At 44.3% G+C, this 23,732-nt stretch overlaps 2 protein-coding genes across 3 annotated transcripts in view; both read left to right on the top strand.

Moving 5' to 3' along the window:
* The window catches only part of LOC143327836 (protein kinase C epsilon type-like), a 54,042-nt gene extending 35,097 nt beyond the window's left edge, over positions 1 to 18,945 (top strand). For both annotated transcript variants that reach the window (XM_076742378.1, XM_076742379.1), the window contains exons 11-15: positions 4,554 to 4,708; positions 13,384 to 13,522; positions 13,837 to 14,025; positions 15,786 to 15,932; positions 16,028 to 18,945. In XM_076742378.1, coding sequence (XP_076598493.1) covers positions 4,554 to 4,708; positions 13,384 to 13,522; positions 13,837 to 14,025; positions 15,786 to 15,932; positions 16,028 to 16,174 — 777 coding nt within the window. In that variant the 3' untranslated portion in view covers positions 16,175 to 18,945. The remainder of the gene's footprint in view (positions 1 to 4,553; positions 4,709 to 13,383; positions 13,523 to 13,836; positions 14,026 to 15,785; positions 15,933 to 16,027) is intronic.
* Positions 18,946 to 21,784: 2,839 nt separating this feature from the next.
* Positions 21,785 to 23,732, top strand: part of epas1b (endothelial PAS domain protein 1b) — a 43,586-nt gene continuing 41,638 nt past the window's right edge. The window contains exon 1 of the mRNA XM_076742483.1: positions 21,785 to 22,186. Coding sequence (XP_076598598.1) covers positions 22,161 to 22,186 — 26 coding nt within the window. The 5' untranslated portion in view covers positions 21,785 to 22,160. The remainder of the gene's footprint in view (positions 22,187 to 23,732) is intronic.

The following is a 23,732-nucleotide window of genomic DNA, read 5'->3' as shown; positions in this document are numbered from 1 at the left end:
ACACACACACACACACACACAGACATCATGCTCTCCGCAGCCCCAAACCTTAAAGACGTGTTAAATTATGTGCATGTGAAATCTAAATTCATCTGTCATGTCGTTATTAGTGAACCAATGAGAAGCAGCACACAGCGTTTGTCTGACGTTGGCGGGATGGTTACATCACTGGCTCCTGATTGGTTAGAATAATTATTGATGAGAAATGTGATTAAATAACCATTGATATAACTACTTTTTATAGTGCTGGAAAGAGAACCAATATGGAGTACAAGTACCTCAAAATTGTACTTCAGTGCAGTCGCTTTGCAAACACTGCACACGTGCACTGATGCATGTAATCAGCAGCATAGATGGAAGCTCAGGAGGTCCAAACTTCTCTAATGAGCAGAATGAGAAGATTGCTTTTCATCTAGTCCCTGTTCTTTCTAGTCCAGAACAGGCTCTTCACCTCACTGTCTGCACGTTCTGGCTGACTCACAGATGCGTTTGCTTTGGATCTGTTGGACGGCGAGCGGCTGCTCAGCGCTGAGACACCAGCTTGATTAAACTGCAGGAGGCTTTTTTCAGGACGAACATTCTTGATCTGGTTCCAGGGCCACACACACAATACACTCTGTCCCCCAATTACAACCATTTCCTGCTGCCATCATCAGTGAAAAAAGGAAAAATCCTGCCCTCCTCTTAAAGGCAAAGTCCACAGAGCGAACAGCACGCAGGACTGAAGTGGACTGAGTGTGATGGCTGATAGGTGTGGACAGTTGTTCAGTGTTTACAGTGTGGTCGAGCTCCCCTCCAGCATCAGTGATCAGACGGCGTGAAGGTCTGAATCAAAGCGGCGAGGGAAACGAGCTGAGGCTCCGGCTTCAGGGTGAAATCGCTGAGTGCGTCTTTAGTGGGACGTCTCTGCGTGGTAACGACCAGCGGCCAAACGGTAATGGCTCATAATGTTCCGAGAAAAATAGGGCAGCAATTCACGTTTTTGTTTTGGTACACGGACAAAAGTTCAAGTGCATTTTGTTCCCAGTATCGACCAATTATGACGAGCGTCGTCACTGTAGCTTCATGTTCAGATGGTCAGCGGCTGACACGTGAAGACAAAGACAGATATTTGTCCTCACAGACGTTTGTTTAGTTCATTTTCAAAGGAGGCCTGAGTCCATAAGAACACAGTTATACTTCATTTAAACACAGTGCGTCCATGAGAGCGTAACAGAAACTACAAGGTGGAAAGAAATCAGAGTACTACTGCTTTCTCAACTGTATTTGGATCTATACGTAGCACCCAGGTAGATTCTTTCTTTCTTTCTTTCTTTCTTTCTTTCTTTCTTTCTTTCTTTCTTTCTTTCTGGCTTTCTTTCTTTCTTTCTTTCTTTCTTTCTTTCTTTCTTTCTTTCTGTCTTTCTCCCTGGCTTGCTCCTTTCCTCCCACCTTTCCTCTCTCTGTTCTCCTTTGCTTTCTCCTTTCCTTGTTTGTCTTTTCTTTATTTAGTCCTTAAAAAATGACTTTCTTCTGCTTTCCTTTCTCTCTTTCTGTGCTTTTCACCTTCTTTCTTTCCTTCTTCCCTCTCACTCTCTCCCTCCTTATGGCCCTTCTTGACTTGTCCTCTACATTTTTTTCCTTCCTTCCTCCTTTCTTTCTTTCTTTCTTTCTTTCTTTCTTTCTTTCTTTCTTTCTTTCTTTCTTTTCTTCTTTTACTGGTCTTGATGCAGACAATCCTTGAGCTTTTTTAGATTGTGGTGTTTTCTTAATGACACTTCTGACAGAGGAGACGTTTGGAGATTCTGATTTTCTTCTTTCTTTGTGTGTGAAAGTGAAAGTGAGTTAATGGCTTTGAGGTTACGTATGAAACAAGTCGAGGCTTGTTTTACATACATCACAGCAGGGTGGCACAGAGAGGACACATGCTTAAACACACACACACACACACACACTCAAAATGGTCAGATAACCATCAAGACGTTATTGTCTGTGTTGGGTTAGAGATCATCTGGGTGCATGTAACATGGAGTGAATGTATGTTTGTGTGTGTGTGTGTGTGTGTGTGTGTGTGTGTGTGTGTGTGTGTGTGTGTGTGTCAGCAGTGGGAAGCCAGTATCTGTGCATTTGTAATTACACTCAGGAAATGTTTATTCATGTTTGATTGGGTGGGACCAGCCGGGACTCTGGGTACATTTAAACAAACTATTTCGACATCCTGTTTAAAGTCGCTTTCAGGAGGAGCAGCGGGAGAAAAAAAATCTGGCTGAGGTGGACCGCCGGCCACTTATGTAAGACCCGAGGCCTCTTTAAACTGATACTGGAGAAGAAGAAAAGAGCCGGAGGTCAGCTTTAAAAACATGGAGTCTGAATGCAGTGAGATCAGCCTCCAGCTGCTGTGGTGAACAGCTGGATTAACTTTGATCGGTTCAGGTCAAAATAATCAGTTAGAGGCGACGCTGAAGTCGGAGAAGACGGAGAAAAAACGGACACGGCCACTTCAATATCTGCCTGAGTGTGTGACACTGACTCCTGCTGGCAGGAACGACTGCTCACATAGATGCAGCGATATGATTGGTAAAGACACAGATACTGACTCAGCTTCACCATCTCTGGCCTCATGTCACCTTAAATAAAATGATCCCAGATGGATTACAATCAGTTTCTGAAGAGCAAAGTCTGATTGGTGCCTCCCTGGTTGCTCCCAAATGTTTGCAGCTCACCAAACGTCCACAGAAACGTGTCGAAGCACCTTCACACTGTTGATGTACCGACACTGAAGGAGACGTGTTTGATGTGGCTCGTCCTGACACTGAACCGCTCACAGCAGTTTCTTTAGTGTTCTGTAGCTCTTGGTTTGTGTTGTTTCTGTTCAATTCAACCTTCTTTTCAGAGGGATTCAGTCTCAGCTGAGACTGACCTGCTTACAAACCAGCGCTGTCACACAAGAGGAAATCAGAGCTATGACTTAGCGTATGTTCACCATCGGCCACTTCCGTTTCGATTGTTTCCATCAGAGAAAAGCAGGAAGAAGGTGCAGGATTACAGGAATATTTCCCCATTAACGACAAAGTGAAGAAATAATTTTTGAAATCTTACCCTGAAAGTTGACAGCTTCTTTCTAAATAATGTTTGCTTAACTGGAATAATGTCTGTTTGGGAAACCACCTGCTGCACTGCATTTCCATCTCATTTCTGATCAGGACAGATCATTTTATCCAGGAAAGATCCCAAAATTTCCAAAGATGCTGGGACTGAGAACAGTTTTTGGTTAAATGATGCTTCCAGGTAAATGAATCCAAGTGTGGGTTGAGAAGAATGAGTCAAGATAAAATCTTTGTTTCCGAAGACGACTGATTTCTTTGAATGTAAAATCTGATTCTCCAAAAGGAGCAGCTGTGAGACAAACAGCACCGTCCCAGAGCTCTGCATCGCTGCCCACACACGGTGGAGTAAAGACTGTAAGTGAGCCTCCTTTCAGATCTTTGACCACCTCGTTCAAAGGCGATGATTGATGAAGGCTTTCACGTACATGTGACGTCACCTCTGGAGCTGTGACGATGACTGACGTGTAAGAAAAAGAAGCGTGCATACCCACGACTTTGTGAATCTGATGAAGAATGTACACACACATTTGTGTCATGAACTACACACTACGCTGCAGATCCATCAGTGTTTGAGTGAATGCGCTCACTTTCCAGCGTGCGCACAACCTGCCAACACGATTCCCATATCGGGGTTCGGTCTTTGTGAAGGTCAACAAACACAATGGGGGGGCTTCCTTAAATTTGCTGTGAACACACTCAGGCTTCAGATCTGACACACACGCACACGTATACATGCATATATATAGATCATATGTGTGTATCGCCTGAACAGCTAGCAGTGTGTTGAGTGAACCCTGAGGGCTCGCACAATGAGGGCTCAGAGGGACTGTGCTGGGGTCCTTATATACAGAGCTGTTTATATCTCACACACACACACACACACACACACACACACACACTCTCTCTCTCTCTCTCTTATTTCCTATATGAAGAAAGGGAGCTGGAATTCAGGAAGAGGACCGTTTTCAGTACCAAGAGAATAGAGTTCAGAGGGCGCGGTATAGAGTGTGTGTCACAGGAAGGGTCCTATGGGAGTGGACACATTCAGTCACACAGCCGCTTTTTTTTTTTAGCTTTGTCAAATGCTGCTTAAATTTACAATCTGTGGAATCTCTACTTGCTTCATAAAGACTCAACTTTCAAATGTAGTTTGATGTTATTGAAATATTGACTAAATAACGATTTTAATAGTAACTCTCATGAGTGTCAGTACTGTTCACACGTCCACAAGTGTTTCACATCTCAGGAGTCAAGCTCTGGTCAAATCTAGATTTAGGAAAGCAGATGATGAAAATGGTTTTGAAAATGAAAAATGCCCATCATAATTGACTTGAGCCTGAAGGCATGTGTGTCTGTAACAGTCGGTTCATGAATAATCAGTGACCAGCATCAGTCCAAACCGAAGGATTTTAGGAACATCTCCTCGCTCCATGTTTCACGCCTCTCTCGTCCCCTCTCTCTCTGCAGGACCGCTTGTTCTTCGTGATGGAGTACGTTAACGGAGGCGACCTGATGTTTCAGATTCAGCGATCGAGGAAGTTCGACGAGGCTCGATCTCGTTTTTACGCCGCTGAGGTCACGTCTGCTCTGATGTTCCTGCACCAGCACGGAGTCATATACAGGTAAGCAGTGGGAGACTTTCTTTTTGTTACGCTGCCATCTGCTTCTTGAGTAAGAAGCTCTCATTGGTCTCTTGATGGTTTCCACGTCTCCTAACTTGCGGGTCCTGGTTTGTCCAGTCAGCCACATGTAGTTCAGCTTCACAGAATGTCTGATTTGTCGTCTTTGTTGCTGCACTGCTCAACCCTAAACCTGCCCCACAGCCTTTCAGCTGGTTTGATGGTTCTGATGCATCGGTTAGCTGCTGAGTCATGATGTCTTCAACTCTCCATCCAGAACCAACGCTGAGCTGCAGTGCGATCTGTGCGTGTTGATTGGCTTAGAAGAGACGTTAGAATCTCTGTGATTCTTCAGAAAAAGCTGAACTGCATCACTCCATAGGCTGTTACAGGTGATGACCTTGAACTTGGTGCAGTTTGTGCCGTGCGTCTGTTGTTGTGACTGTTGCCGCTGTGGTTTTTAGCTAGTTTTAGCTAACTCTGTCTCTCGGCTGGTAGGTCAGTCTGCCACTTTTAATACCTTAGCAAAGGTTGGATGGACTTCCACTGAACGTTGTCCAAACATTGTTTGTGCCCTGTGTGTGAATCCCTTGACTGCATGTGAACAGACGAGTGTGAGACCGTCTCTCAGACTCGATGGATCGGCCCGTCATCCACCAGCAGCGCAGAGTGTTCGCTGCTGTTTTGCGTGACAGTGTGAATGTGATGGAGGTGACTGGGTGAGTCAGAGGTCATGCTGTGAGCGTCGCGGTTGCTGGTTCAGGAAACGGAGCGTCAGAGGAAAAGTACAAATTCTTCTCACGTTAAATCTTTTCTTTGGTTATGAAACTCAAACTGGTTGACCCTGGAGGTGCTCTGTGTTCGTCTGCGGGTCGAGATTACCTCACCGTCCTCCTGCTTCAGGTACTATTATCTGTCTGTGTGGACTCCTCAGTCATAATATCATTGTCAGCCAATAGCAAACACACAGCTGGTCCCAGAACAGCAGCACGCCGCTCGAATCATAACACCATTGTGATGGACGGAGGCTGGGTGCAGGTTCAGGCTGTTTGCTCCCAGAAATAACTGGGACGGAAGAAAAGTGAGTTTTTCTTTCCGCTGTTTTCTCTTCTTGACTCTGAGGCTTGATTTGTGTTTAGATTCTCTCGTCATGCAATGTGTGTGTGAGCGGAGGTGTGTGTGTTCATCTGTGGCCTGTTAGTATAATGAGGCCTGCTGAGGCTGTGTGTGTTTCCTGCTCACCTGTTTTATCCTCCGAGGTGTTTACCGCACACACAAACTCACACACACACACACACACACACACATTCAACACTCACATTAACGCAACGCATTCCTAAAGGCTGTGTTTTCGTTTTTGAAGAGTGATTCCAAATAATGTCCCGATAAGCAAAAAGATTTTTTCTAAAGATTGTTTGAGGTTCTGACTTCATCTGTGTGGCGTCACCTCAGATTGTTTAGATGACGTACGTCCTCGTGAACACCTGCAGTATCTAAAGCAGCTGTTAGCTAATGAATCACGGCCAGTTCCTCTGGAATATCTGGAATTTCAGCATATTTTTACAACCCATAAATCAGCGTCAAAGACCAACAACAACTCAGTGACCGGTGCATTCGTCCAACCAGGTGGATCAAAATCAGCAAATCAAAGCTGTGAGCTGGTGATGCATGAAGAAAACTTAACGCTGGACTCGATAAAGCTCACCTTTGATCTTGTACTACCTGATGAACGCTTACAGTCATTAACAAATAAGCAGGTGCAGGTGAGAATGTGGGGACCTCCAGAAGAAGAAGCCTGCAGTAATAGTCTATTATAACGTTGATATTGCAACGAATACAACTTTATTTACACGCTAAAAACGGCCACTTTTGTTGGATGGCGTCATTTGTCTCTTGAGCTGTGCTGAAGAGACAAAGTTCATGTTACAGTAACAGGTGCTGCGCTGACATGGGATGTAGCTGTTTTGCGTGTATGTGTGTTGATTGCAGTGAGTGTTGATGGTCTCTGTGTTCTGTCCGCCCTGAACACTCGTGAATTTACAAAATGATGGCTTGAAGTCCTCACACACAGACACGCAGTATTCCCAGGTTGAGGAAGTGATCCAACATGAATAGTGTTTGGTTACGTGTGACGTGTCAGAAATGAAAGGTCAGTTAAATGTGACAGATCTTCACTTTTAATGTCTTTAGTCACACAGTGCAACTCCAAAACCACAGGCAGGAGTAAGGATGGAAAATCATCTGTTAAATAAATAAGAAGCTGATTCTTTTTTCTTACACAATATAGTTATATTTTCCCCCAAGGGTTTAATAAGGCCTCTCTCTTTTTTTGGCCTTCAAACAGCCTGAAATATGACCGACATCGGCTGAGTAAAAAATCCAGTAACAACTTGCCCAACACTAATCAAAGTCTGACTGCCGTGTGATAACGCAAACAAAACTCCAATGTTTTGCAATTTCTTTTTGGCTTTAAGTCAATATGACAGTTTAAAAAGCCTCAACGTTAAGTATTTTAAATGAGGGACTTGACAAAGTTGACAAAATAAGCAGCGATCAACTTAAATTTAGAAAAATTCAGAAGCTTACAAAGTGTCTTTGGACTCTTAACCTGCTGCATGAAAACACATGACATCCTGTTTCCTTTTAGAGTGGCTCCATCAACACAGAAATGTGGCGTTTAAAGCACAGATACCCAAAACCAGCAGGTCAGATAGAGGATTTGATACGAATGTGTGGAAACATTTCAATGAAATCAACTATGGAAAAAGGCTTAAAGGGTCTGAAATATGAGCAAGATGCTCTTCTAAAATCAAAGCATGACAGAATAAAATGACTGAAAGCTTACATAAGTTACTCCCATAGTTTATAAACAGGACGTAAAATCTGAATCTGCTTCTTCACCATCCTGTCGGCGTATTCACTTATTTTGGCTCCATGATCTCAGAGCAGCGAACGTCCCGTCCTGCTGGTGCCTGCAGGACCACGACGCATTGTTTCACACAGTCTGAGTTACAATGGCTTTATTAACGAAGGGGCTTATAATCCTGAAATGTCAACAGTGTGTGTGTGTGTGTGTGTGTGTGTGTGTGTGTGTGTGTGTGTGTGTGTGTGTGTGTGTGCGTGTGTGTGTGTGTGACTTTGGGTTGGCACAGTTTAATCCAAATCAGCCATCGCGGCTAAAGCCAGAAGCTCTTGATTGTTTTGTGTTTGTTTTTTTTGTTGGTTTTGGCGACGAATCCAGGTTTTAAAGAGAAACTCCACCCAGAGTCTGTCTGCGTCCACACCGTCCTGGTGAATGTGAAAGTCTCTCATTGCCACACATACCTCAACAGACCCCAGCCTGTGTTGTCTTGCAGTACTTTTACTTTAAGACAACAGTAAATTCCAACCAAATTTCACGTTGCAGTCGTCTTCCCGTCGGTTTTTGGCATGCAGGTACTGAAACGGAGCTACTGGAGTATTTTCAGGGTCTTGTGACTCTGCCGGCTCTCTGCTGCTCACACACGCTGACTCCAGTATGCCTTCACAAACAAGATTAGCAGTTCGGTCTTTCGACACTGTTCTCTCAGTCATGCTGTTTTGATAGTGAATATTACTGTCAGGGGTTGGCAGGAATAACACACACACACACACACACACACACACACACACACACACACACACACACACACACGCTGCATGTTAATTCATGATGGCTGAGCTGACTGAGCTACCTGATCCTCTCTCTCTGTCTCTCTCTATGTCTCTCGCCCTCTCGTCCCTGACCCACTTTGTTTACCAGAGGAAGATGAACAACAAGTGTTGTGGGAACATTACGTCCCGACTCTCCTCCCCCCCCCCCCCCCCGCCTCCTCCAGCCCTCTCCATCCTCCTCCGTTGCTCTCCCGACGCTCGTCTTTTCTCCCATCAGCCCCTCGTCGACGCTCGCGACCCCTGTTCCAAAGAGAAAAAAACATTTTTAGGCAGTTGCACACGTTCTTCCCTTTCCCGCCTTTTCAGCTTTACTGAAGCGTGTGGGGCCAAATAGAAGTTTGGAGGTGATAGTGTTGACAGAACAGGTTCAGACTGGTTGGAGGGCAGATGCGCGTCTGGATAAACACAAGTGAGTCGGCAAGACTTTACTCGAAAATCATCACGGCTGATACAAGTGCAGATACCAGGAGTATAAATACAGTGATATTTTTCAGGCCTAATAATTAGTGTTTGATGTCTGAACACAAGCAGCCGTTCAGTGAATTAAAAAATGAAAACAGAAACATCATAGAAAGTAAAGACGAAGAATCTCTGTATAAATACTGTCATGGCTCCCTCACAGAAAGTCTATTTTAATGATTTACTCACAATATTCTTTGTTTTTTGACTATCATGGTTTTATTTTGACTGTTTGTCTCCAACATGTGTGATTCTCTGATGATGGAAGTAATGACCAAAACTATTCAAATAAATAAAAGCAGTAAAGCTGATTTATCAGTGCTCATTACATTGAATGATGACTTGTTTTAAATATGTTGACCCAGGGCCAGATGAGCTGGAGGCCTGTCGCTGCATCATGACTGGCTGTTTAAAGTTAGAGAGGTTATTTACTTTAGAAGCATTTCTGTTATATTTGTTAAAAATATCCTTACGTCCTGAAAAAGAGAAGGTCAAACCACAAACACTGGCGTGGCTTTACAGCTCTGGTGAGATCTGAAGGAGGTGAGGAGCCTGAAAAGTGACGCCATGTTTGCTGTTTTGTTCATTATGATCATGTTGGGTGTTTTCTGACATGTGAGTGAGACGTGAGGCAGTTCTACGGGGTTAATGAGGCAATGCAGCGCTCTCTGGTGAGTTTTCAGGCAGTGTGTGTTCATATGTTTTGGGGGAGTGGCTTTGGTGTTTTTGTGGTTGTATGCTTTCAAAACGTAGCTTACACCTGCTGGTGTAAGTACGACTCCACCAAGCCAGCAGCACCTTGAGAAATCCAGCATTACAGACATGAACAACAGCGGGTTCCGTCCTAACGTAGGCTTTGTTACATCTCCGTTTAGCAGTATTTATATTCTCCCACAGATAAATATACCAGCAGTGTGTGTTTGTCGTCACACAGAAGAGAGGATGAGGGATAGAAGGAAGGATGGAGGGATGAGAGAGAGGGAGGTTAGCTGTCACAGTGCACAGGGGTTGCCGCTGAGGACGTAATGGAAAAATCACTCAAGATTAACATGAAACACAGGAAATGCTCTCAATTGAACCTAATTGCCTTGTGTGTGTGTGTGTGTGTGTGTGTGTGTGTGTGTGTGTGTGTGTGTGTGTGTGTGTGTGAGCTTCTGACAGTGCTGACAGAGCAGCAGCTCCTCTCCATTAATGCTGTTTCTCAGCCACATTAAAGTCTTTCTTTAAAAAATCTAAAGACATGCGTGAATGAAGGTGACGTCTCTGCTGGAGGAACACGGCCTGACGCTCGTCTTCAGTGTCGGCTGGATAAAAATAAAATCAGCTGAGCTGCAGCCAGCTTCAGACATTTCCCACAAAATTCCATCCCAGGGGTCTCCGTCCAGTAAAATGATTCAGTTTTCAGCTTTTCTGACATGTTTGATCTGCTGAAACCTGAACTTACTGTGTTGTTGACACCTCTGCTGATATCTGAATGGTCCTGTCTGTGTTGGTTTGGTTCACATTCTTTCTTATTTGATATCAGAGTTAACAAACGTCATTTCTCATCCAGTTTCCCCCTTTTTTTTCCACTGTAAGTAGATTCAGAGTTGTTCAAATCATCTTATTCTACACCGACAGTCTGTTTTTTATCAGCCTGTTCCATCTGGGTTCATGAGGTTTTTACTGCAACACGCTAAACCACTTTTTCCAGTTCATGGTTACAGAGGCATGGAACTGGAACTTGTATTTAAGCGTGCTTTGAGTGAGAGGCAAGGGGCACCATGCCAGTCTTATCCCAGCTGTCAACTTGTGTACATGACTCATAAATGGCTTGTTCTGCCCCAAAAAAGCCCAGAGACGAGATGAACGTCTGTTCTGACAGAAGGCTGCTTTGATTGCCTTTCAGAAAAGCTAGAACATGCAGGAAATAGGAAATATTCTTGGAAATGTGTTTTTGTTTTTAGATACAAAGAGAATTACTCCTGGAAATGAAAACAAATATAATTCCAGACACCTTACAGGTCGTTCATTTTCATAAAGCAGACAAAACAGTTGTTGCTTCAGAACACAGAAACCTTGTTTAATTCCAGTTCAAGCACTCTGTTTGTTCATTAACACGCTGAAGACTGAACATCCATAATAATCATATCAATAAAAAGATTGGAACATGTAAAATAATAGGACTAAAGATTTATGCAGAGAATCAAAGCATGAAGATTCAATTATTCTGCACAAAAAATGAAAGCTGGTCTAACTTTTGCCCATTTCCTGCTGTTCAGCATGGATTATTAGCTCCTGTTGGCGCGCTTCTCATCCCACACAACATCTTCACATAAATAAATATCATTCCATTAGTGCAGCTGAACACCTGCAGCCACTTAATATTGAATTTTCCTGCAGCCAGGTGATGTGTAATACAAGGATTAACGTCAGCAGCCATTTGAATTCATGCACAAATGAATTAAAGAAAACGCTGTTTTTCTGCTGCAGGCATGCAATTCACATTTAATGTGCTGGAGTCGCCTGGAGGTGACATATGCAAACAGGCAGCCGCAGGGCCGCCAGTTTCATTTTTCATCGGGGGAAATACAGAACAAGCGCAGCTCTTTCCTGCCTCAGCATGAGGCCATCAATGTGCCTTTTAGCAAGGCACAGTCCCCAGCAGCTCAACAGCACTAAACCATGGTTGTGTTTGGAGCTAAAAGTGATGAAAGTTCTGGATTTCATGCAGAGCAAACATTACCAAGCTAAAAAGTACTGGAAATGGATTTCTTGCAAAGAGAATATTCAGTAAACTTCAAGCAGTGAATCAATGACAGCAAGTTAGTGGAAGCTGACACGTCAACACACGCTCCATTTCAGGTGTTCTGAGTGAAATCTGGGGTCAAGTTCTGCCTTCCAGAGTGACGGTTTGGCTTTTAGTGAGCACAGAAACACTAAAACTCAGGATTACTCAAAATGTTCAGTAATAGTCGTCATGGTCTGACCCAAACTTGAACCATTCGGAAAAAACTTGGTTCGAAGCCAACTGTCAAGCTCCAGCTGCATCTGACATGTCATGTTATTTTTCCTTGACGCTTCAGGCACATTAGCATACCACTCGTGTTTTAGCTTTGCACGAGATGCAGATACCTGCTGTAGCTGCAGCAAACGGTCCACGTTCAACCAGACACTGAATGTAAGAGCAAATCAAAAAGGTGTTTTAAAAGGCAGCTGGTCTTCTTCAGTTCTAACTGACTGATGGGGAGTCCCAGGTGTTTGTCCTCCTGCAGGATTGTTCACACCTTGACATTCTTTGAGGTCACCAGTGAGCCGATTTCTGTTTGTTTGTTTTCCTGCTTCACCCGTGACTGGCTCGTTGGGTGGGTCAGTGACTCACATGTGTCCTCAACAGCTCACAAGGTGTGAACGATCCTGCAAGAGGACAAACGCCTGGGACTCCCCATCGGTGAGTCAGAACTGAAGGAGCCTCTTGGATGAGAAACAAAGCGTCTTCTAGAACCTCAAGCGAGCAGCTGAGGTACCATGACCTGGACGGATGAGAAGAGTTTCCCCCTGAAGAGTGTTTCTGAAACTGGCTGGTTGTTCCACAGTCTGGGAACACTCACTGAAAAACGTCTCCATGAAGGACGTCCATGAAAACACAACCTGGAACCAAAGCATTTACTGCTTTGTAGCTGACTGTTTTCTATAATTTTAGAGAGTTATTGTTGTTGTTGTTTTAAAACAAGGTGAGACGTGACATCTCAAGTTTAAGTTCATATTTCTGCCCAAAAAAGGCAATTTTCCTGAGGCAGCGAAAAACTCAAGATCTACTTCTACAGAGGGACGGTGATGCATAACCTGCAGCTCTTTCGCATTTTCTGTTCATTTTTCTCCCAACTCGCCGCAGTGCAATCAATAACCTGTCAGAGAGAGGCATGATGGGACAGAAAAGAACAAACTTTTCAACAGCAAATCAGCTCTCAAACAGGACTGTTAAGCTGCCTTTTTATTTTTGGGGCTTGCAAAAGCAGAACAGTTGCATAAGCTCTCGACTTCAGACAAACATGCTCCATCTACTCCCTGGCTTGTCAGGGCGGCTGTATTTTTGAAAACACCTCCAGCTGAATGGCTGCATCGGCTACATTGAGGAGATGTTGACATTTTTGTAGCGATCAACCATCAAGCCCGGAGCGGCTGCATTCATGACCAACCCTGTCATCTCTCAACACCGCTGCTTTTATCTCTCACACCGCTGTCTCTCTTTCCCCTCCCTCCATCTCTTTCTATCATTCAACCCTCAATTTTCTCCCGTTTCCAGGTCCCTTCCTCTTCTCATGCTGCTCCTCTATACTTCCCTCCTCCTCATCAACATCTTAAAATGGTAAAAAACTGTGTGGGGCTGTGAAACATCATGAAAATCAACTGAAACATATAGCTTGTATATCTTAAAGAGCCCATGCTATTACACCATGTCTGATAACTTATCAGTGTTTTACTTTCTTTCAGTGCACATTGTGTATTTTGCCAAATTTCACCCGTAAAACCCTCCTGCTCCACAGAGACTTGAAGCTGGACAACATACTTCTGGATGCAGAGGGTCACTGTAAGCTGGCTGACTTTGGGATGTGCAAGGAGGGAATCCTGAATGGAGTCACCACCACCACCTTCTGTGGGACGCCAGATTACATCGCCCCTGAGGTGACGCGCAAACAATGTCCACACCCACGAACCACGCCTCCACAGGATACATGTGTTTTATGTGCTCAAGGTCCATGTTCGCCTGTTTGCTGATGATACTCTATTTTTCATTGCTATGCTGAGTTTGAGATGAGAAGTGCTTTATGGCTCAGAACTTTATGAATCAAACCAGAAATACTTATATTTAGCCCCCAAAATTCGATCAGTTTCCTCAAATCAGCTTTCACTCACCTCATCTTACAGCTGTGATTTTCGCCGATGGTGTTTGACTCTGACTACAGTTTGTAAGTCTTTTCTTTTCTGTGTGTGATTAGATCCTTCAAGAGCTGGATTATGGCCCGTCAGTGGACTGGTGGGCTCTGGGTGTGCTGATGTATGAGATGATGGCCGGCCAGCCGCCTTTTGAAGCTGATAACGAAGATGACCTGTTCGAGTCCATCCTCCATGACGACGTCCTCTACCCTGTCTGGCTCAGCAAGGAGGCGGTGTCCATTCTCAAAGCGGTCAGTCAGCAGGTGGTGTGAGGGTGGTGTTTTGCATTGCTTGTGCTTTGTCTGAGCAACCTACAGATTTTTGCATTATTGATACTTTTTAGACTTCCTGGTCCACTAAGTTGTGACTAATCTGAACAGCATGGTGTGAGATTTTTGCACTGTGATTGAGGAATGGACTCATCTCGCTGCTTCTAACTCTATCTCTAATTATTTCAAAGGGCTCTTCAACAAGAAAACCTTTGAAAAATTAATTGCAACTCTTAAATTAGGCTTTTCTTTGTTGATTTCCTCTTCCTACTGCAGCTTTTGCTCCTGAGGATTTTCAAATATGCCTCACCACCAGCTCTACAACGTAATCAGAAAATGTGAACATCCCATGAGCACAATCTTCCAGGGCCTCATTTTCCCACGTGTGGTCCTAGCCGAGCTGATTTTTTCCATGATGTTTCCTTTTGTTTGGAAATAGATGCAGTTTTGTTATGAGCATTGCAACTCACACATTATGAAGATTGTACATGATATCCAGCCCCAGTGAAGTAACGTGCTGGTGCAGATCCAAAGCAGGGATTCAGGAAGGACTCTAACCAGTCTCTGCGTTCATGTATCAGCCTTTTTTTGTGTCTCTGTCTGTCTCTTAGTTTTGTCTCTTTCTCACCGTCACATGTGAGTGAGGATGCAGGATTTTCTTGGTATCTGGTGTTGATCCATGTTTCCTGATCCTCCAGCGGAAGAACATCGGATGATTCCCTCCATGTTTGATTCCATGGCTTTTTTCTCTGTGTGTTGTGTGTTATTGGTTGTGTGTGTGCGTGTGTGTAATGCCACTTGTGTGTTCGTTTATTTGTTCGTCCAGTTTTTCCATCACAAGCCTCGCGTTTACCTTGGCTGTTTGACTGCAAAGCCTTGTGGGAAAGTGTGTGTGTTTATGTTGGACAATGTCTTGGACTCTGACCAGTCACTTGACCAGCACTCTGGGCTCTGATTGGACGTGTCATCCAGCTGAAGGACTCTCTCAGCTCAGTCTAATGGCTGAGCAGCTAGTTCCTGATTGAGAAAATCTTGACGAAAATGTGAAGTGAAGGATGTGTTGCTCCATTGTTTCCATGCAGTGAGACTGGTTTATACCATGTTAATTAAATGTTTATGAGGAGTGTATCCTTCTGAGACCTAGAGTTTCCATTTTCTGTCATCATCATTTAATTTTTTATGTCTCATTTTGCTTATTTGTGAGCAAATAGAAATGTACAAAAACATTCAGTCCATTAATGACTGTTAGCTCGTTAGCATTCAGCAGCTTCTTACAGCAAATGAGTTGCATGCTTGAAGACAATTCAAAGTATCAAAACCCAAAGCAGATCCCTGATGCTTTGACCTGCAGGGTCTGGGTCTGGTCTGGGGACTCAGTCTTTTAAAGTGTGCAGCAAACAGCCCCTGGACGCTCGTCATTCAGTCTCTTTTTGGTCTCTTGTGATGATTGTGTGACGACAGGTGAAACAGACAGAAAGGCCTGACATCCTCCACAGAGGACACATCGAAAAACATTTATTTTTAGCTGAACAAAACGATGACGTCTATTCTCCCGTCCACAATTACAATCAGCAATTTGAACAAAACGTAGTTTGTCTCGATCTGACCTCCACATGTTGCATCATATAAAATCACGGCACTTGCTTTTATTATTTACACAACGAATTCTTCAAATCAAATCACTTTGCCTTTCTCCTTGTCTTTCTGTCTGTCCCTGCGTCTCTTTCTTTCTTCCTGGTCAGTTCATGACTAAGAGTCCTAACAAGCGTCTGGGCTGCGTGGTGGCTCAGGGACTGGAGGAGGCCATTAAGCTCCATCAGTTCTTCAGAGAGATCGACTGGACGCTGCTGGAGCAGAGGAAGATCAGACCACCGTTCAAACCACGCATCGTGAGTTCACACACACACACACACACACACACACACACACACACACACACACAGGACTTACCCTCCAACCTTCTCTCGTGTTCTTTGTCTTCCAGAAAACCAAAAGGGACGTGAATAACTTTGACCAGGACTTTACACGAGAGGAACCCGTCCTGACGCCGGTGGACAGCAGCATCATCAAGCAGATCAACCAAGATGAGTTTAAAGGATTCTCCTACTTTGGAGACGAGACTGTGGCCTAAACACACACCAACACACTGACGCACACACACATACGATTAACGACATACGTACGCAGCACCGTCACCACACCTAAAAATCTTCAAGCAAAGACGCAGTATTTAAAGAAACACGGCCTCTTGAGTGAGGCCTCCTGAACTTTCCAGATTCTGATCACTCCAGGAGTTATACTAGACCATCTGTATCTCTCTTTATGGTTTCTGTGCTCTTGATGTTTGTCCATTTGTGCATATCCCATTAAAATCTGTGCTCAAGCAGTATGTAAGCAGGTCGGATGCTGTAGGAAACGACCCAAGGCTCCTTCACTTGGTCTGGATGTGTTTCTGATGCAGGCAAAGCCGTGGACTGAACCAAACTGTGTTTTCATGGGGGTGTTTTGAGGTAGAAACATGGGTGAGGTCGTGCGCTGTTAGAGTGTGTACGTGTGAGAGAGATAATGTGTGTACAAGTGTGCATGCATGTGTAGTAGCATACCTCTAGAAAGAGTAAGAGTCATTTCTGTACATGATGTGCTGTAATCTGTGTCTGTCTGTGTTAAAGAATGTTCTTCTTCCCTCAACATGTATGTGAATGGAAAAAAACAACTGAACCAATGATTGTATTTAAAGAAAAAAGGTCTTGAAAAGTATTTTATTCGTGAGAAAAAAGATGTCAAAAGGAGATTTCCTGATGAAAACATGGTGAATTTTGGAGTTTTGTCAGTGCTTTGTTTTGAATTTGAGTCCAATGGGAAAATTAAATGTTAACTTAAGAAGACAAAGCGACACTTTGGCATTTTGAGTTTTAGTTCAGTTTTATCTCAGTTCTCATTGCAGAGAGAAGGTTGTGCTGTTTTTCCTTCTCTCCGTATTTTAGCTTGTTAGCACATCACTGTCCTTCTTCTTTATTCAAAACCAATGGTAGCATTAGCCACAAGCTAACAAAGCTACAGTAGCCTGCTGCTGGGAGTGTCCATTGTTCTAGTGAGATATGCTTACAGTGCTAACAAGCTTATTTCCATATGAAGCCAAATGATGAGCTGAAATTTGAAATGGAAAGGGGCCTTTTACAGAGACGGTTTGTTTTAGATGAAGTCCTCGTTTCTCTCTCTGCACTGTCTGGAGCAAAGTCCTTCTCGGTCAAATCCCGTGGAAATGCCTTCTGTGTGTGTGTGTGTGTGTGTGTGTGTGTGTGTGTGTGTGTGCGCGTGTGCGCGCGTGTGTGTGTGTGTGTGTGTGTGCGCGTGAGTGCGTTACCTGTAATCGTTCTCTGCACTTGACCCGAAACGAACCGAACCCTGATGATTCCTCATGGGTCGTACACGGAGGTGAGCGTGTCAGCTCATGTGACTGAATGTGTTGAACTGAATGTATTTGCCGTGTGTTCATGTTGTTTTTTAATTTAAAACATCTTTTTGTCTTTGTCTGAAACGCTGACCTTCATACTTTAAACCCTCCTCATCGTCTTTGTACTGCTTGAGGTCACATAAGCTTCGAACCTGCAGAGGCATTGGTCCATGCTGCAGGTCTGGTTTGTGAACTGAAAAGAATCCGAACATCAAAAACTCAATGTGCAATAAATAGTCCAGGATTTTTGTTTGTTTCTCTCCTCTTCTCATCCTTTCTTTCTTCTTTCCTTCAAATTAAACAAATCTGTCTGACGATTTTCACAATGTTTCAAAGCAAACGATTGATCGATTGATCGATGGAGGAAATAATCAGCACATTGATCCAGAATGAAAGGAATCATTAGTTTGAGTTAAAATGAGCTCCACCTCAACCAACTCCAACAGGAACATCCTGCTGAGACATGAATGAGGAGACACAATGATCTAAAGAGACCAGAGACAAGAGGACAACAGACACAGGAGACACTTTACTGCACTCAGTACTTTGAAGTATATTTTTCTTATTATACATATCTCAGTAAATTAAGATTTTAAATGCAGGACTTTTACTTTCAAGAGAGTCAATGTCATTTGTAGGACATTTTTTGAGGAATGTCAGCAAACACCTGCAGAGGACGTTAAAAAACAGCTACCTGTCCTGTCCCCAATGAGCCCAACAGGTCACCATGCAACCCCCCAGAGGACCAAACTAGAACCAACGGGCAGTGCTGCACATGAAGCATTAGAGACCGCAGCTGTAAGACATGTGGACAGCAGTGCAGATTTAAGGTGGTCTAAACAGTTTTACTGCCAATCAGTTCCCAAAACACCATGTTCACGTGGCCCATCACTTCACTCTTCTTCTTCTTCTTCTTCTTCCTCTTCTCTCTTAACATGTCTCTTGTTGCATTTTTGTTTAGTCTTTAAAAATGTCCCGCTATGACCCAAAAAGGATGATCTCTCCCAGAAGTCCTTCATGCTAAATGCCAAATGCTATTTCCAAATTTTCCACTCGGCAGTTTCATATTTGTTGCAGAGGAAAATTAAAATCTGCTTGGTGCAGGAAGTCCCTTTTTGTTGGCTGGTGAACGGAGTGAGACTCAGCACACAGATCAGGAGGCTGTTCAGTCAGTGGAGACAGTATTATGACTTTTCTCAGTATCAAACGTCCATCTTTCCCGGCTCATGTGCAGAATGTGACTGTATGTACTTTTTTTGTTGTGGTCCCTGTATTTGTGAAACTCCGTGTGTACATTTTGTCATCTGAGCTGTGGTTTCATTCCTTTCCCTTCATTTGTGTTGATATGTTTTTCCTTTGCGTTGTGTGCCAAATGTACTGTATCTTAAAGGATGTGAAGGTGTATTTTAAGTTTTGAAACAGATTAAATATCATGACGTCAGAGAGAAGTTTCTGTTTGATTGGTGAATTATTTCTGTTATTTCAGTGTTTACACCTGAGTCAGCCGCCCAGCCCTCCTCCTCCTCCTCCTCCTCCTCCTCCTCCTCCTCCCTGCTGGTGTTTCAGGGTAAATCATTTAAGCCAAATAAAACAGCTTTGTCTCATGAATTCAGCCTTTAAATGTAGTTCTTTACACTGAAACGTTTTACTCAATTTAAGCATGATAGACAGAGAAAATATGATTGTAGGATGCAGCACTGTTGGAAATGAGGAGTCAATCTTTTCCATCTGCAGTGTTTGAAAGGAGAAGACCGTGTTAAATACCAGAAGCAGTTATCTGCATCTGATTTTATGAAAATGTGGTGAGACCTGCTCTGAAACACAGCGTTGTGGGAAACTAAGTACTTGGAGGCGGCTGTGGTTCAGGAGGTAGAGCGATCGTCCACCTCAGAAGGTCGGTGGTTCGATCCCTGGCCTCTGCAGTCCACATGCCGAAGTATCCCTGGGCAAGATACTGAACCCCAGAACTGCCCCCGATGCTGCGCCATCGGTGTGTGAATTCATATGTACATTGATTTGGATAAAAGCGTCTGCAGATGACTAATTGTAATTGTACTCAGAGGCCTTAGTGAGACAGTCAAATCTACATTTATGACAGAATCAGGGTTCAGGTCCAGACTGTGGTCAGGTTTAGGTTGAAGAGTGCTGTGACGACATGAACTTTCCCCATCGTGAACCAAGCGCTGTCAGTGCCTGAACAGAACCAGAAAAAGACGAATAATGCTGCAGTCACTGTGAGTGGACAGAGCTGCGCAAGATCGCCTATTTTAGTGGAGAACAAATGAAATATGTTGTCAGTAAACACATATTCACTATCAAGATTTCCAGGTACTGTAATTACCAACATTTTCAAAATATGTTGAAGCAAAACGTAATTTTTCCAGCATCACGTTTCCTTCAACACATGCATGCTGCTGCTGATTATTCGTACCTGAACATCATTTTAAGAGACAGGGCTCCAGGCTGGTCGCGTCGCTGCCATCTACTATTGTTTCTGTTTTCATCTCATCTTAAAAAGCCTCGCTCTGTGTTCCACGTCAGTCAGGTGAGCCCAGATATTTACAATACAGCTCTTGTTCTCCTCCAAACCAGAGCTGTCAGCACAGACTGATAACATCACATTTACATCTAAATTTCATATCCGACCGTCAGCTGCAGCTGCGTGTTTAGTTTATGGCTCAGTTGTTAATGTCGCCACCAGGAAATCCTGCCAATGGCACATTTTGACTGAGTGCTCGCTTTCTGAATCTGTACTGACTTAAACAGGAAGATTTTGATCATGACAAACTCTGGGGGGATTTTAGGTCTCACGTCTGATCAGTGAAGAGGAGGGTCTTTTCATCTCACCATTCAATGAAATGATCAGCAGAATATACAAGACTTCAGATACGCTACACTTCACATCCACTAACTGTCATATGTTACTACGCTATGCAAATCCTGTGCAATAAAAACTGTTGCTGACTGACGAGTGGTAAGAGATGACAGAGTAGTGACCTGCTACCTCAATGAGTCACATGGTTGAGATTATGAGCTGTCAGACGAATACGCCTGCACATACCTGCAGTTTGAGCATCAAATATTCAAGGCCTGCAGGCTCGAAAGGTGCCTCTGAAGCGTTCTGCTCGCTTTATGCCGCTTGCATAAAGTAAGGCAGGGCCCAGTGGAAACTCCAGGATGTTCCTGAACGCCTCCTCTCAGAGAGCTGTTGATTTCACACTGAATTTGTGCAGATTTTTAAGAATGGAGAGATAAGCAGCCGTTGCATTAGCTCCTTCCCAGTGTTCCCACTCTGAGATAACGGGCTGCTGGAGGCTGATGAACGACAGCATCAAGCATTTAAGTGGCCCAAACGTGTTGTTTGTGTTTTTACATTAAAGCCCTTTAACCAAAAACAGCCATAAATAAACCGTAAATATGACAGAAGCAAAGGAGGAAGCTGTGTGATGTTATTATGGAGCAACAAAGTCCACGTGGGGACGAGGTGGAGGTGCACCATCAACAAAACTCCGGACTTTAAAACGGGAGTCTGTTGTTGATTTCACTTCAAACTCACAGGCGGCTGGCTCCAGCTACACATGAACCATAAAGAAACCAGAGTGGTATCAACAAAGGAAAAGGACAAACAAGGTCTTCCTCTGCCTGATGAAGAGTAAACAGCACGAGCGGTGCTGTTTGAGTGCTGCTTCCTCCAGAAAAAAACAAATACATTCAAAGACTTCAAAGATCATTTGAAAACTTCACTAAACCAGTTTTTCTTACTGCATCTTGTACAGACGAGGCCTAAATAAATGCACTGATTTCTTTATGTGTCCTCAGTGTCTGCTTGGAAAGATCCAGGCTGTTGGTCGGATGTAGTTGAGGATTCTGCCTCATGTGTGATCTGCTGAGACAAACTGAGACTCAAAACGTAAAATGATCGTCTAGAAAAATAAAAAAGAGCAGGTTTAATGAAATCAAACATAAAATACAATAAAAATCTAAAAAATGAAAGATAGCAAACACATGTGGGGCCTCCGGGGTCCGTGTGATGTTTGAGGGCCTTTTAAAACTCATCTGTGGGTCACAAACAAGCAGACAGCTCATGAACCCTCACTCACTTTTTTATAAGTGATCATATTTATTTCTCAGCGCTGACTTCCGGTACAGGTCGCACCTGTTGCCAACAGGAACAGGTAGGAGAGAGGACCCGCGAGGGAGGGCGGGGCTGCTCGAGGGGGCGGCTCCCGACCCCGCCAGCCAATGAGCGCGCCGGGAGCGGGGCAGCGGCTTCCACGGTGCCAGCTGAGCTTCAGGTCAGACGCCGAACAGTTTCGAGAGTTTTCAGATCAGCGAGCGACGAAAAGTTTGAGCCAGCGGAGCTTCCGGAGCTTCTGTGAGCAGCAGCAGCGTTCAGCCGGCCGGTGTGGGCTCTCTGCGGGTGACAGGCTGTACAATCCTCGGCAGTGTTCTGAGACTGTACGGCCCCGGCCCCCCCAGCCTGGACGGTCTCAGCCAGCCCGGTGCTGCGGACTAAGCGGCAGGTTCAGTGACATGAGCGGCCGGAGGGCTCCCGGCGCACTTCCATGTAACACCTCCGCGTTCCGCTTCTTTTCACTCTAAAGTTGGACTTAACTTAGACTTTCGGGGAATTACAACATCGTTATCGCACAAGAGAGAGAACATGACGGCCGATAAGGAGAAAAAGAGGTAAGACTTCTCTTCTCTGCCTCCCTCCGCGTGAGTCAGACCGATGAGCGCGTGTGTGCAGCGCAGAGAGCGGCTGGCGGGCGCACAGAGGCAGACCTGTTGCTGCAGAGCTGCATGTGACTTGGCCTGGATGTGTGCTCTGAAACCTCAGCCGGTGGCTTCATGAGGAAGCTTTGTGTCAGTGTTAATGTGTTTTTAATGCGCTGATGCGCGCGCTGGCTGCGGCTCCGCTCACGGAAGGTAAGTGGCTGATTTGATTTAGTCTGGAGTCGATGGGAGATTTGCTTTGCTGCAGGTCGTCACTTTTAATGTTGGATGTGAGCAACCTTAAAAGCTGAAGGTCTTGTTCCTTATCAGTGAAAATCAATGCAGTCTGTTCAATATTAAACTATACTAACATGTGAACAGGTGGAGGATGATAGAAGCCACAGCTGATCTGTCACATTGAAATTATCAACTAATATGAGGGTGAAGAAGCTTTCAGACGCCGCTCCGCAGGTGTCTCTTCCGTGCTAAAGTGGCTTCTGTTGGTTCGAGGTGGCTGGTTTTGTGGCGTCTCTGGGCCAGAAAGGACACCACTTCAGTGATCTTTTTGTTAATGGAAGCTGTGGTTTCTCAACATGACGCTTCAGTTTCCTGCAAACTTTCAGAGAGCTGCAGACGAGCTGAGACGTTCAGCTTCTGCAGAGGATGCTCAGCAGAAAGGCACAAAAGCAGCAGCAGCCCTGCATTTCAGCTTTAATTATTACTCAATTAAGCTGTTGACCTCTGACCTCCTTTCATGTATCTATGTGGGGCAATCTGCAGTCATTACCTCAGATATCAGACTGCTGGCTCAGGACGCTTCTAGAACTGCAGGTGGCTTGTAGTCACAGTGAGTCTGCGTTCCTGTTGAAGAGATTAAAGCTGCTCAAATGCCGCTTGAGTTCTGCTGGAGCCCAACAACTGCTGCAGCATATTTGGTGGCAGCGTCCATGAAACGGTGGTGTGCTCAGTCGCCTGCCGGCTCTGAAATGTCACCCACTGATTCACATTCAGGTGTTCTGCAGTGTGACACACAGGGGAAATGTGAACCGCTTAATCGTTTAGACTCTGGCATGATTTATGTTTTCAGATGTATTTCGAGGTACGTGTCTCCCCAGGGACGTCTTCATTGTGCCACCGGCCTCTTCCTGAAAGTGCCACCCTGCTTTCTGGTTGCTAATTTTTCACCACTGGTGTTGAGGTCATGGGCCTGATCTTGCGTAATAATGCTTTAACTGGTTCTAGCTTGTCCCAGCTCGTGTGTCACCATAACAGCTCCTTAATCAGGCCTGTCAGGGAGGGAGAATTAACATCTTACCTGAGGAAAGTCCTTCATTTTGTTGTTTCTTTCCAGTCACATCACAGAAACGTGCTTGACTTGAGATAAAGCTGCAACAATTCACCAAAAGACTGTTGATAAATAATAAATATATTAGATTTCAGTCATTTTTCAAGCAAAAATCTCGAACATTTGCTGGTTCCAGCTTCATAAATGTAAGAATTTGCTGCCTTTATGAAAAAG

This window comes from Chaetodon auriga, chromosome 11, assembly GCF_051107435.1.
Source record: "Chaetodon auriga isolate fChaAug3 chromosome 11, fChaAug3.hap1, whole genome shotgun sequence".
Taxonomy (NCBI): domain Eukaryota; kingdom Metazoa; phylum Chordata; class Actinopteri; order Chaetodontiformes; family Chaetodontidae; genus Chaetodon; species Chaetodon auriga.
The sequence above is the reverse complement of the archived record's forward strand: the minus strand, read 5'-3'. Positions and strand labels throughout refer to the sequence as shown.